Source organism: Scyliorhinus torazame, chromosome 22 (assembly GCF_047496885.1).
Source record: "Scyliorhinus torazame isolate Kashiwa2021f chromosome 22, sScyTor2.1, whole genome shotgun sequence".
Lineage (NCBI taxonomy): Eukaryota > Metazoa > Chordata > Chondrichthyes > Carcharhiniformes > Scyliorhinidae > Scyliorhinus > Scyliorhinus torazame.
In genome coordinates, this window is record NC_092728.1 from 87,989,819 (window position 1) to 88,004,846 (window position 15,028).

A 15,028-nucleotide genomic window follows, 5' to 3' on the forward strand; every position below is an offset into this window, starting at 1 on the left:
TATCCAAAATCAAGCTTTCCGAGAACCTCAACACGTTTCCCTCAGGAGATCTGGGTACCACTCCCAGGACAGTGATTCGTCTGTTTGTTTGTTCATTCAACCCATGCAAATACATAGGCCGAAATCTCCCGTCCCCGTTTGCGCCTGGGATTTCCCAGTGCCTTCCGCTGAAAGCGAACGGAGTTTTGGCTGGAGGGCCCAAGGTTTTCCGTTCTTGCCCGCCATGGGTCCCGCCAGGGACAAGATCAGAGAATCCCGTCCGTACTCCCAAAAAAATTGGGTTCAACAGACTCCCATATCCATTATAATCTTATAGAAATGGAGCGAAAATAAGCTGAAGTTCTCAAAATGATTCTTGTGGGATCAGGAGGAGCATTAATGTTCTTTCCGGCCCCACAAAAATAATCGACACCCTTAACTTACTCAGACCAGCTGGAGTCAGCTCGATGGAAGGTGGCACACATAAATATGCCCCATGAGTCATTTCAGGTGATGGAAGAGGCTGGTACACTGATAAACATAACTCTTATTGAAGAGTTGTCGTACTGCTGGATTATATACAGGATAATGGGTGGCTGGCAGGGAGTTAAAAGACATTAATTTAATCGCAAAGTAGATGATCACATAATAAATCACAGCAAGAAAGCTCAAACAGTTTAACATTAGTAGAACTCAAGGGATTGAATTTCTGCCTTCAATTCGTCATTTTTTAATCTTTCATAATATGTGACCACAATGTTTCATATATCTAGTGAAATTTAAATCTAGCATTTCCATGCCCTGAAGTCATAGGTCGATATTTTGCAAGCCAATCTATTTCTTGCAGTGTTCAATTGATGACTGAAGCTGATCCCGTTTACAGATAAAAGGTAAAGTCGCCATAGTCCTCGATGACCGTAAGGTGCTTTTCCTTTTGAGGGGGAGAGCTGACCGTTGGTGATTTAACCTGAGGGTCACCACACCTCAGGTAAGGGGCAAGGTTGAGAAGGTGGGGCCTTCATGAGTAATCTCAGCCGGTACGGGAATATGAACCCACGCTGCTAGCCTTGCTCTGCTTCACAAAGCAGCTGGCCAGCTAACTGAGCCAACAACCGCCCCCCCCTCCGAATTACAAGTAACTCTCTGATAAAGACAAAGGTGGAAAAAGAATCACGTGATTGCTACCGTGGGTGACTCTGCTGAAAGATTACAGGAACAGATCGTCCATTTTTTTTCAATATACAATAACTTGCATTTATATAGCACCTTCAATGTAGTGAAGTGTCCCAAAATGCTTCACAGGAGTGTAATCAGATACAAAACTGGGACTGGGACAAAGGTTGGATGACCAAAAACTGGGTGAAAGAGGTTTTATGGCAGTTATTTTAGAAGGAGAGAGAAATGGAGAGGTTGAGGGTTTTAGGGATGGAATTCCAGAGCCCAGGACCTACACGGGTGCCAATGACAGGGTGAGGAGAGTGGGAAATGCACAAGAGGCCAGAGTCGGAACAATGCAGGTTTTCTGGAATGTTGTATGGCTGTGGGGGCGATGTCCCAGGGACAGGGTTGGGGCGAGAAAATAGGGGGATTTGGACATGAGAATGAGAATTTTACCATCGAGGCATTGGTGAGCCAAACGCTAATGTTGGAGACTAAGCACAGACAGCTCAACCTCGTCACAGACCGCAGAATTAAAATGATGACCAGAAAACTGGTGATGTTACAAAATCTACAAAGCTATTTTCAATCCACCCAACTGCGAGCAAGTCTCCATGTAGCTTTCACAAGAATTATTTGGTAAAGTCTGGCTCAGTGGTGGCATTTTGCAAATCAAAGTCATACATACCCAATCCAGGCTGGTACTTCCAACCAATCTCCGAGGAGGTATAAAAACCCCGACTTGTTCATCCTTCGACACCAAACTGACTTTCTGAAGGGGTGCTACACTGTTGAAGGTGCTGACAATGAATTAAGGCTGCCCGCGTCTGATGCCATTATTTAAAGATGGAGTCCTGGGGGAAATATATCCCTCCACAAACACCACCAGCTTGGATTACAGGAAATGCTAGTTGCAGAGTCAAAGGGCCAGATTCTCCGATTCTGAGGCCGTGTGGAGGGTCCGTGGCGTTTTATGTGGAACAAAAATCAGCGCCACCCCCTTACCGATGCTGCGACCTGTGAGGGCCTAGCAGCCGCGCCACGTAGAACTCCCGGCCTCCACAAAATGAACGGCTGGAGAATGGTCCGGTCCGTGGCCGCGTATGCGCACTGCGGCGGCCTGCAGTGGTCGCGACCTATAAAATGGCGCCGGCCATGCGCGGACCCGACCTGCCAGATAGTGCGCCCCCGGACACTGACTCGCCAACCCCTGGCCACCCCCCATCGGTCCCCCCAGCACTCGCAGAAGCCCCCCCCCCCCACCCCTTGTCCAGCAGCACGGATCCCTCCCGACTGTGGCGGTGCTGCATACAGTCCGCAGCCGCCATGCCGGGTTCCCGCGCGGCTGGGACCAGAAGTGAACCGCCCAGTCGTGAACTCGGCCCATCGGGGGCGGAGCATCGGGGCAGGGCCTTCGGGTGACACGCTGAGGCTGACCCAACGGCGCGCGCCGCAATGACGCCGTTTCGGAGGGGCCAGAGCAGACGAAACCCGAGTCAAACAGGCGCCACTCCCTATTTCGGCGTAAAAAGGGGTTCTCCGCCCCATCGCTGATTACGGAATCGGTGTCGGGGAACGGAGAATCTCGCCCAAAATATTTCTCTTTCTCTCCCCACACTTGCTGCCAGATCCGCTGAGGTTGAAAATTTATTTCAAGTTTTGGGGTTGGCAATAGCGCTCCTCCAGACATCATTTTGAAAACTTAGTGTGAGGCACTGTTCTGATCTGCAGGGGACACCGTAGGGAAGAATTTATCTTTTAAACAGTCTTTTCTAATAATAATAATTATAATAACCGTTTATTGTCACAAGTAGGCTTCAATTAAGTTACTGTGAAAAGCCCCTAGTCGCCACATTCCGGCGCCTGTTCGGGGAGCCGGAGCAGCACGGTAGCATGATGGTTAGCACAATTGCTTCACAGCTCCAGGGTCCCAGGTTCGATTCCGGCTTGGGTCACTGGCTGTGCGGAGTCTGCACATCCTCCCCGTGTGTGCGTGGGTTTCCACTGGGTGCTCCGGTTTCCTCCCACAGTCCAAAGATGTGCAGGTTAGGTGGATTGGCCATGATAAATTGCCCTTAGTGTCCAAAATTGCCCTTAGTGTTGGGTGGGGTTACTGGGTTATGGGGATTGGGTGGAGGTGTTGACCTTGGGTAGGGTGCTCTTTCCAAGAGCCGGTGCAGACTCGATGGGCCGAATGGCCTGCTTCTGCACTGTAAATTCTATGATAATCTATGATACTTGTTTTTAATTCAGAAATTCCAGTATCTGCAGTATTTTAGTTTTGTACCAAAATAGATTAACCCGCCATTCATCTCATTTGCTCTTTGTGGAATCTTGACAAATTGACATGCGTCTCTGAAGCAACTCTTCAGAAGTAATTCACTGGCTGTGAACTGATTCGGTTCTCCAGAGAGTGCGAGATGCAAGTTTATTCTGCCTCAAGGGAATGGAGGTGTGGGAGCAATTGCAACGAAAATAGAAAAGCAACGCTAGAAATCTGAAATAAAGGCGGGAAATGCTGCATATACTCAGCAGGTCAGGTAGCAGCTGGGGAGAGAGAAACAATTGTTCATGTTCCGGACACGAAACTCAAGTTTTTCTCTACAGATGCTACCTGTGCTATTCCAGCCCCACTTGACCCGGAGTCACAACCCAGGTGAAATTAGATTTTATTTACAATACCCAATGTCCTTGGCTGAACCCAAATAAACTGCAGTCACCAGGGGTGAGATTCTCCGACTCCCCACCGGGGGGGGGGGTACAGTATTTGGTAAAGTTTTATAATTAAACGGACAGAAAATGTAACTGATGATCTATTACCCCTTTCACAACCCCCCTTCCTACTACTTTGCCCCTTCCTCTCTGCATATAATATACATACACACACAGACCAACAACACAGAGGGGAAAGGGTAGTGGAAAGGGAAAGAAAATAACAATAAAAGAACAAGTATCTTTGATGCACTGGGATGATCTCCAGTTAATGTCTTTCTGAAGATTAGGGTTTCAGTTTGGTACTTCTTCCTTCTAGGCCTGAGATGGTTTTCTCTGGCAACGTTGTCTTCCTTCCCGACATACTTAGCATTATTTCACGTGCTGACCTCCCGAGTGCAAAACAATAGTTTCTCACAGAATCAGATAGCCACCTCCGTTGACCCTGGGTGAGTTTTATCTGTGGACACGCATACCCATTACGAAGTGGATGTTTACCACATCCTCTGTTCTTGTTTCAACGTTACAGAGTGTACTGGTCTCTGACTCAGAAGTTGACCTCTCCATGGGGAGAACGGCTAACAACGATGATAGCATTGATCAGGAAATGTGATTCACAGGTTCGTCGGGAGTGGGTATTTCAAATGTCGCAACATTTAACTCTAGCCCTTTGAACATTGATTGTTCTAAACAATGAGCAAATTCTAAAGCATTGATGAACGTTGTAAGAGTCCCTTCTCATTTATTTCCTTTTCTCCCATTTCTTTTATTTTGCTTTGTTGTTTTGGTCCGTTGTCCCTGCAAATTCTTTGCCGCAAACCTGAAATGATGCTAAGTATGTCGAGAAGGAAGACAACGTTGCTAGAGAAAACCATCTCAAGCCTAGAAGGAAGAAGTACCAAAATGAAACCTTAATCTTCAGAAAGACATTAACTGGAGATCATCCCAGTGCATCAAAGATACTTGTTCTTTTATTGTTATTTTCTTTCCCTTTCCACTACCCTTTCCCCTCTGTGTTGTTGGTCTGTGTGTGTATGTATATTATATGCAGAGAGAATGGGACAAAGTAGGAGGGGCGGGGGTTGTGAAAGGGGTAATAGATCATCAGTTACATTTTCTGTCCGTATAATTGTAATACTGTACATAATAAAATCTTACTTGTGTTAAAGTTACAAACCTGGTGACTGCAGTTTGTTTGGGCTCAGCGAAGGACCTCGGGTATTGTAAATAAAATCTAATTTCACCTGGGTTGTGACTCCGGGTCAAGTGGGGCTGGAATTGACTGTGCACCAGGCCAGGGTGTCGTGACAACATTTATTTCTGTCACTGCGTTATTCTTAGCATCAATGTACTGTGGTTTTATAGGCCGTTAAGAGTCACAGGAGTCAAGTGAGGAACAGCTTAAACTACAACGTGGTAGAACCAGGAGCTGTTCACTGTTTCGACTTAATCACAATTAAAATGTTTTACATCCTGAATATACTCCTTGACGTGTCGGCCATAATGGATGATCTTCTGAGGATCTTAGTCTCCGGAATCTTGTGCCACCTTGATCTTTCTGAGGTAATATGGGTGAGAATAATTGGATTTTCCGATTTGTTAGTGGTCCTGCTGTAACCGGCCCCACCCCCACATTCCATATCCTATGTAATTGCATTTTAATGTCTGAACCCAGTCAACTGCTTGTTGTTAAGCTCATAAACATAAACAGTGGAGTGAATTTCCCGGTCTCGCCAACCGGTCTTCGTGGGCGAGACGGGAAAATGTGAAGTACCATTTGAAGGTCCGTTGACCTCGGGTGGAAACGTCCGGTCTCAGGGCGAAGCGAGACTACATGGTGGTATAAGGTGTAGAGGTTACTGGGTGGTGTAGGCTGACGACAAGGGATTAACACACCGAAGAGTTGATTCGACAATCCAAGCAGCTCTTGCATGCTGTGTGTTTGCCTGCTTAGGGGAAGCCGCCCACACTAGTGGCACGTCACTTCCCGTGTGCTTCACGGAATGCAACAAGCGGTAAATGTTCACCCGTCTACAAAATAACGTCCACGCCAAAGTGGATTAAAAAAATTTGCAAAGCGCCTCTTTCGCGGACTTATTATGGTTGCGGCTTTTGCAAGTCGTCAACGTCCAAGAGCCGGTGCAGACTCGATGGGCCGAATGGCCTCCTTCTGCACCGTAAATTCTATGATAATCTATGATAATCTATGAATTGCTTCAACCGTTGAATAATTCTTAATGTGCGCAAGTTAGATTCAGCAGCGGCGTCCTGAAAGCTGGGGCTCGAGACTGCGTGCTCCATGCAAAGCTACAAAAGCAGAGCAGTTTAATCATCAAATGGAACACAAGACGTCAGACTGCTTAACAAAATAAAAAGTCAGCAGCTCTCGTATCACTGAAGTGCTATTACTAATCACCTCCATTTGAGTAAAAGGCCAAATCGAAGTGACTTTCTCTATTAGGTTAGTCTGCACTGAATGCCTATTAGTGAATGGTTACTGCCAGAGACAAAATTCTGTCACTTTTAAGTCAGTTATAATCACGCTCTCAGTTCAGGAGACTCGCAGAAACTTTAGTCTCAACTTTCTTAACATCTGAAGTCTTACAACACCAGGTTAAAGTCCAACAGGTTTGTTTCGATGTCACTAGCTTTCGGAGCGCTGCTCCTTCCTCAGGTGAATGAAGAGGTCTGTTCCAGAAACACATATATAGACAAATTCAAAGATGCCAAACAATGCTTGGAATGCAAGCATTAGCAGGTGATTAAATCTTTACAGATCCAGAGATGGGGTAACCCCAGGTTAAAGAGGTGTGAATTGTCTCAAGCCAGGACTAGTACAAAAGGTGAAGTCACACGGGATCAGGGGTGAGCTGGCAAGGTGGATACAGAACTGGCTAGGCCATAGAAGGCAGAGAGTAGCAATGGAAGGATGCTTTTCTAATTGGAGGGCTGTGACCAGTGGTGTTCCACAGGGATCAGTGCTGGGACCTTTGCTCTTTGTAGTATATATAAATGATTTGGAGGAAAATGTAACTGGTCTGATTAGTAAGTTTGCAGACGACACAAAGGTTGGTGGAATTGCGGATAGCGATGAGGACTGTCGGAGGATACAGCAGGATTTAGATTGTTTGGAGACTTGGGCGGAGAGATGGCAGATGGAGTTTAATCCGGACAAATGTGAGGTAATGCATTTTGGAAGGTCTAATGCAGGTAGGGAATATACGGTGAATGGTAGAACCCTCAAGAGTATTGAAAGTCAAAGAGATCTAGGAGTACAGGTCCACAGGTCATTGAAATGGGCAACACAGGTGGAGAAGGTAGTCAAGAAGGCATATGGCATGCTTGCCTTCATTGGCCGGGGCATTGAGTATAAGAATTGCAAGTCGTGCTGCAGCTGTATAGAACCTTAGTTAGGCCACACTTGGAGTATAGTGTTCAATTCTGGTCGCCACACTACCAGAAGGATGTGGAGGCTTTAGAGAGGGTGCAGAAGAGATTTACCAGAATGTTGCCTGGTATGGAGGGCATTAGCTATGAGGAGAGGTTGAATAAACTCGGTTTGTTCTCACTGGAACGAAGGAGGTTGAGGGGAGACCTGATAGAGGTCTACAAAATTATGAGGGGCATAGACAGAGTGGATAGTCAGAGGCTTTTCCCCAGGGTAGAGGGGTCAATTACTAGGGGGCATAGGTTTAAGGTGAGAGGGGCAAGGTTTAGAGTAGATGTACGAGGCAAGTTTTTTACGCAGAGGGTAGTGGGTGCCTGGAACTCGCTACCGGAGGAGGTGGTGGAAGCAGGGACGATAGTGACATTTAAGGGGCATCTTGACAAAGACATGAATAGGATGGGAATAGAGGGATACGGACCCAGGAAGTGTAGAAGATTGTAGTTTAGTCGGGCAGCATGGTCGGCAGGGGCTTGGAGGGCTGAAGGGCCTGTTCCTGTGCTGTACATTTCTTTGTTCTTTGTGTGTGTGTGGGGGTGGGGGGGGGGGGGGGTGGGGGGGGGGGGGGAAAGAGTAGTGCAGGGAGTTTGGCAGAACAAGCAGGGTGTCTCTCAACGAGCACGCCCCTTCCCAATATTCAGTCTCCTAGATCAGACACTGAGTGTCTTTAATCTGGGATCACCCCATCCCCCCTCTCCCGCCCATCCCCCCGAACACCTGGAGGTGACAAGCTGACCACACAGCTTTAGCCACTGTACTTACAGCATGGTGATAGGGTGACGCGTTACTGGGTTAGTGGGATGAGGCCTTTAAGTGGTCATTATTGACCAGATTCATTGAAGCAGTTTCCCCTTATGGTGCCAGTGGTTACATCAACAACATCACAGTAACCAATAAAACAAACTCCAAAATAAAGCAAATTATCTCACCCCACTGATCCTGGCTAATGCACTGTTCCCGACCAGTCACCGCTCAGAGGTATAAAAATAGACAGCGTTACGCCTGTTAACCCTTCAGTCCTCCTCTCGGAATGTTGCTGGGTCAGGGGATCAATTATAAGTTCATAAGATATAGCCGGATGAGTCCATTTGCCCTTTGACCCTGCTCCGCCATTCAATCATGTCCGGAATGTTCCTAATCCCCATCCCCCTAACCTCAGGTCTTCTTATTAATCAAGAAATCCCCTTATTGATCATGAACACCATGGGCGGGATTCTCCCATACCTGGCGGGGCGGGGGGTCGCGGCTGGACGGAGTGGCGTGAACCACTCCGGCGTCGGGCCGCCCCAAAGGTGCGGAATCCTCCACACCTTTAGGGGCTAGGCCCGCCCCGGAGTGGTTGGCGCCCCGCCGGCTGATGTGGAAGGCCTTTGGCGCCACGCCAGCAGGGGCCGAAGGGACTCCGCCGGCTGGCGCGAGTCCGCGCGTGCGCGGGAGCGTCAGCGGCTGCTGACGTCATCCCCGCGCATGCGCAGGGGGGGGGGGGTTCACCTATCCGTCGGCCATGGCGGAGGCTGATAGTCGGCGCGGAGGAAAGGAGTGCCCCCACGGCACAGGCCCGCCCGCGGATAGGTGGGCCGGGGGGGGGGGGGGAGTCGGAGAATCCCGCCCCATATTTGTACTTGGGGTACGGAAGGGTGAGGTTCAGTAGATCTTTACACCATTTCTCGGTGGTAGCGTGTCACAGCACAGAAACAGGCCAGTTGGCTGACCAGGTCTGTGCTGGGGAGCCATGTGGCCTAGCCCCACGTGCCAGCTCGCTCCCATAGCACCTCATGCGGCTCGAGCGTTTTTCAAAAGAATTTTTGGATGCACTTCAACAACGGCTCGTAGCAGAGAATTTCACCTTGGAGCCATTCCGTGCGAACAATTTTATCCTAATCTCACTGTCACCACAATTCACCATCTCGCAAAGATTTTGCCACAGAAAGGATTAACAAGAAATTACTTTCAATGTGTTCTGAGAATGTCGTGTATGCTTGCATGTGGAAAGAAAGATATGGGGGTTCTGAGACAGTCGTAGTTAAGAAGCTGCTTTAAATGCTGTTCATTTGCTCATCTCCATAGTCAATGAGCACCACCCACCATTTTGGAAGCTTTTTAATTTCACCGGGCCCCCCCCTCCACCCGAGTTTGAATGGCCATGAGCGAAGCAGAGAGTCAGACACCTAAAATAAAGCCAAGGGTTTTGGAACAGAGGAGCTGATGAGGCAGGAAGGCCTCAGTATAAGGCAGGCAAAAATACTGCTTCAGTTGAGCAAGGCAGCTCAGTGAAACGGGGTAGGGGAGTGTGTTTATTAATGTTATACCTGCGTGGTTGTGGCTCAGTTAGCAATCTCATCTTTGATCCAAGAGGTTGTGGATTTAAAGCCCTTTCCAGGGGCTTTAGGACAAAAATCAAAGCTGGCCCTCCAGTGCGGTACCGAGGGAGTGCTGCACCGGCACATCTGCTGTCCTTTGGATGAGGCGTTAAAAACCAGGTCCTCGCTACCCTTTCAGGTGGACATAAAAGATCCCATGTGCTGTTTTGAAGAAGAGCGTATGAATTATTCTTGGTGTCATGACCAATATCTATCCTTCAATCACCATCTCAACAAAAAAGCTCATTAACACAGTGGAAAAGGCAGAGAGGACGGGAAAGGACATCCTGAGAAGAAAGGTAATGATTAGGAATGCTGTGGAGGAAAGATTTCAAGAAAAAAGAGGAAGGAAGAGAAAGAATATCAATGCTGGAAAATCGAAGGAAGTTATTGGAAAATGAAAAGACTGGCACAGGACCGTGGTATGGGGTGGAATTTCACAGGTGGGGGTGTTGCAAGCGGTGTTGACCCCCCTCCCCCCCCCCCCCCCCCCCCCTCCCCCCACTCCCCCTGCCATTGCAAGAACCGGCAGCTGACTCATTAATAAAAAAGCCCACCCTGCAGCGATGACACGCTGCCGGCAGGCTCAGCATAGAGGGGACTTCCGCCCCTCAGTCCTGCCCATCAGCTCCCAGCTAATCTGACTGGTTAGCAGGTCCAGCAGCACCAGAATGGGTACTGGACGCTGCTGGGGCCGTAAGCGTCTCCGTGAAGAAGAGAAGCTGGATGCCTAAGCCTAGTAAATTGGGTCTCTTTGGGCAGGAAGGGTAAACACAGTTTTGGATTGGAAGCGGAGGCTGGCGTTGAGAGAGACAAGTTTTGAAGGCCAGGCGGGGAGGCACAAAGGTGGAGTCACATCATGGGGGAGGGGTCCTCCCAATGTGCAAAGGGCGCCTCCGAATGCGGTATCCCCCAATCCCCCTTCCTTATAGCCTTTACAGAAATCTTTTCAAAAGGAGGCTCCTCACTCCTTTCAATCCAACATTTTATGGAATTGGGGCAACATGAAACCAAGGTCACCAAGGCTTGGTGACCAGCTCAATTACCCATTCATTATTTATTTGTAAATAGTGGGTGGCCTGCTGTTCTTGGTGTCTGTCCACCCACCATATTATGAGGACCAGGTGGGGGTGGACAGGAAGTGGGCTTGCCCCCCCCTCATGTTTTAGATGCCCCCCTCCCACCAAAACCACACCTGGCAGGGTGGGGGCAATGCAACCCAGCCTACGGAGAAGATGATGAGCCAAGGACCTGCCTTCCAGAGCACACATGGTGAAGGTGGTGATGATATTGTTGTTTGTGAGACCTTCCTGTGCACAAATTGGCTGCTGTGTTACCTGCACTTCAACAAGTACTTCCATGTCTGTAATTCACTTTGTGATGTCCTGACGTTGTGACAGCACTATATGAATGCAAGTCATTCTTAACATGTAGATCAAATGAACCGATTGTACGAAGTGAATCTGAAAATACCTGGGGCTGGATTCTCTGCCCCCGCCCCAAAATCGCGTTCAGCGCGGGGGCAGAGAATTCAATTTCATGGCGAAATCGGGCCGGTCCAGCGATTCTCCGGGACCCGAGAATCGGCGTGATCGCGGAATACGCCCGCGCTGGGGGCCCATTGACAGATGCCAGCCCAGCGACCCTCCGCTCCCGACCAGCCCAGTTCCCGACAGCATGGAACTAACCTGGTATTGCCGGTCGGGATGCTGGCGTGGTGGCTGCGGACTCAGTCCACGGCTGCCATGGTGGGGGGTGGGGGTATTGGACACCGGGGCGGGGGGCCTTATAGGCGGCCGGGGTTAATATCTGCGCGGTCAGATCCTTGGGCTGGCAGCAGATCGGGGGGGGGGGGGGCGGTCTAATTTTTATGTCTGCCTCCGCGGTCCGAGTCAGCTGTGGAGCTCGGCACGGCCGCTTGAGGCCGCCGCCATGCGCATGCATGGACTCAAAACCGGAAGTGCGGGGGCCCGTATCCGCAGCTAAAGCTGCGTGAATCACTCTAGTGGGCCCCGATCGCGGGCCAGGCCACCATGGGGGCACCCCCCTGGGGCCAGATTGCCCCGTGCCCCCCCAGGACTCCGGAGTCCGCCCGCGCCGCTTAGTCCCGCCGGTAAGAGAGGTGGTTTGATTCTCGCCGGTGGGACAGGCATTCCAGCAGCGGGACTTCGGCCCATCGCGGGCCGGAGAGTCGCCGGGGAGGGGGGCCCGCCGACCGGCGTGGCGCGATTCCCGACCCCGCCGAATATCCGGTGCCGGAGAATTCGGCAACCGTCGGGGGTGGGATTCACGCCAGCCCCCGCCGATTCTCCGACCCGGCGGGGATGTCGGAGAATCCCACCCAATATATCTGGAAAAAATAATGGATGGATTTCCACAAAACCTGGTACACAGATAAGGCCCAAGGAACAACTGGTTAAGATAGGGATCCGGAACCCAGGATTATTTTTAAAGAGACCTTTAACATTGGGAGACAGGGTGAAATTACTTTTTTAAAGAATTTTTTTTAAACAGAATTTACAATGCAGAAGGAGGCCATTCGGCCCACTCGAGGTCTGCACGGGCCCTTGGAAAGAGCACCCTACCCAAGGTCAACACCGCCACCCTATCCCCATAACCCAGTAACCCCACCCAACACTAAGGGCAATTTTGGACACTAAGGGGGACCCGGAGGAAACCCACGCAGCCGCGGGGAGAAAGTGCAAACTCCGCACAGACAGTGACCCAAGCCGGGAATCGAACCTGGGACCCCTGGAGCTGTGAAGTAACTGTGCTAACCACTATGCTACCATGCCCCCCACGGTTGTAGGTTGTTTGATTTAGGGTGTTGTTGATTGTTTCGGATTGTCTCAGCTGCCGTGGCGCAATTTGTCCCAGCGGTCAACGGGTAAGCAGAGTTTTCAGAGCAGGTTGTTCGGTATGGATTGGCTTGAAGCCACCTCGGTGAGATGCAAGCACCTAATAAAAAGATTATCTTTTCAGCATCAGCCAGGCAGAGGAAAAGCTTGAATTAGAGCTGCGTAATTGTAATAACAATATACTGAGTGCCCTCTTCACTTCACTTTGTTACTATGGCAGGTGACTCAACAATATTTGATTCCCATTTGCTTACTTTAATTAAATTGAAAGGTTATCTGTTTCGATCATCTTCAAATACATAGCTCGACAATGGCTGGCGTTAACTTCTGTCAAAATTTGAAATGGAGTCCAATACTGCGAGAAAAATCTAGAGAAGGCAAACTGAGTGACTGTTCATAAAGCACATTCACCTTTTGGATTCATTAATAAAGGATCAGAAAATTTCCACTGCTGTATATTTAACGAACAGTGTTCCTTGGTCAAATCTTAAGTTTATTTTAGAAACTCCTCCAAGTCCCTCGTCCTCAGTGAATCACTGAGTATCACATAGATTATCATAGAATTTACAGTGCAGAAGGAGGCCATTCAGCCCATCGAGTCTGCACCGGCTCTTGGAAAGAGCACCCTACCCAAGGTCAACACCGCCACCCTATCCCCATAACCCAGTAACCCCACCCAACACTAAGGGCAATTTTGGACACTAAGGGTAATTTATCATGGCCAATCCACCTAACCTGCACATCTTTGGACTGTGGGAGGAAACCGGAGCACCCGGAGGAAACCCACGCAGACACGGGGAGGATGTGCAGACTCCGCACAGACAGTGACCCAAGCCGGAATCGAACCTGGGACCCTGGAGCTGTGAAGCAATTGTGCTATCCACAATGCTACCGTGCTGCCCACATCACAGAAGATGACCTCTAACTCTTAAAGCCATGCCTTGTATCCCCAAGAAGCACATAATTCTAAATGATCACCAGTAATATTCCACCATTGGGGCGAGAAGCCTAACGGTTTATGGTTGCCAACTTGCATTTTTAATGCTCTTTAAATAAGGATATTGTCCATATGCACCTTCCTCTAGTCTTCTGGCACTTTCCACAGCCCAGGTGAATCAGTGAAAATGGATAAAGGGCAGCACTCCCAACCGTGGCCATTTCCTCGGTTAGTTTCGGATTAATGAAAGTTGGTCCACCTCCAGAACCTTTCAATTAACTTCCATCCCCCCCGCCCACTACCCCCTCCCTTCACCCACTTTACCCTCCCCTCACCCACTCAGTCCTCACCCACTCTATCCTGCCCCCACCCACTCTCCCAGCCCCCACTCTCACCTCCCCATACACACACTCCCCTCCCCGACACCCACTCTCCCCTCCCCCCACCCACTTTACCCTCCCCCACCCACTCTGTCCTCCCCCCACCCACTCTACCCTCCCCACACCACACACGCCCCATCCCCCCACTCTACCCATCCCCACACCCTCTCCCCTCCCCAACACCCACACTCCCCTCCCCCACCCACTCTACCCTCCCCACACCCACACTCCATCCCCCACTCTACCCTCCCACACCCACTCCCACCCCCCACTCTCCGTTCCCCCACCCTCCCCTCCCCCACACCCACTCTCCCCTCCACCACACCACCCCCCACTCTCCGCTCCCCCACTCTCCCCCCCACCAACTCTACCCTCCCTCACCCACGCTCCCATCCCCACTCTCCCCTCCCCACTCTCTCCCCCACACCCACTCTCCCCTACCCACACCCACTCTCCCCTCCCCACTCCCCCATCCCCCCACCAACTCTACCCTCCCCCATTCCACTCTCTCATCCCCACTCTCCCCTCCCCCACACCCACCCGCGCATCCCCACCCTCCCAACCCCCACATCCACTCTACCCTCCCCCACACCCACTCTCCCCACCCCCACATCCACTCTACCCTCCCCCACACCCACTCCCCCACCCCCACTCTCCCCTCCCCACTCTCCCAACCCCCACACCCCACACCCACTCACCCCATCCCCACTCTCCCATTCCCTCCCCCACTCTCCCATCCCCCCCACCCACACTCCCCTACCCCCCCACTCTCCCATCCCCCCACACCCACTCCCCCCTCCCCCACACACTCTCCCCACCCCACACCCACTCTCCCCTCCCCCACTCTCCCCTCCCCACACCCACTCTCCCCTCCCCACACCCACTCTCCCCCTCCCCACACCTACTCTCACCTCCCCACACCCACTCTCCCCTTTTCCACACCCACTCTCCCCTCCCCACACCCACTCTCCCCTCTTCCACACCCACTCTCCACCACCACACCCACTGTCCCCACTGCCACACCCACTCTCCCCGCCGCCACTCCCACTCTTTCCTCCCCACACCCACTACCCCTCCCCACACCTACTCTCCCCTCCCCACACCCACTCTCTCCTCCCTCACACCCACTCTCCCCTCCCACTCTCTCCTCCCCCACACCCACTCTCCCCTCCTCACACCTACTCTCCCTCCCCACACCC

At 50.9% G+C, this 15,028-nt stretch overlaps 1 protein-coding gene across 6 annotated transcripts in view; it reads right to left on the reverse strand.

Annotated features, from left to right (window-relative positions):
• Positions 1 to 15,028, reverse strand: part of garnl3 (GTPase activating Rap/RanGAP domain like 3) — a 617,196-nt gene that overhangs the window by 30,066 nt on the left and 572,102 nt on the right. For 4 of the 6 annotated variants that reach the window (XM_072488531.1, XM_072488532.1, XM_072488530.1 and 1 more), the window contains one exon: positions 5,333 to 5,407. The exons of the other annotated variants lie outside the window; for them this stretch is intronic. In XM_072488531.1, the coding sequence (XP_072344632.1) occupies positions 5,333 to 5,407 (75 nt within the window). The remainder of the gene's footprint in view (positions 1 to 5,332; positions 5,408 to 15,028) is intronic. 6 annotated transcript variants of the gene reach the window in all.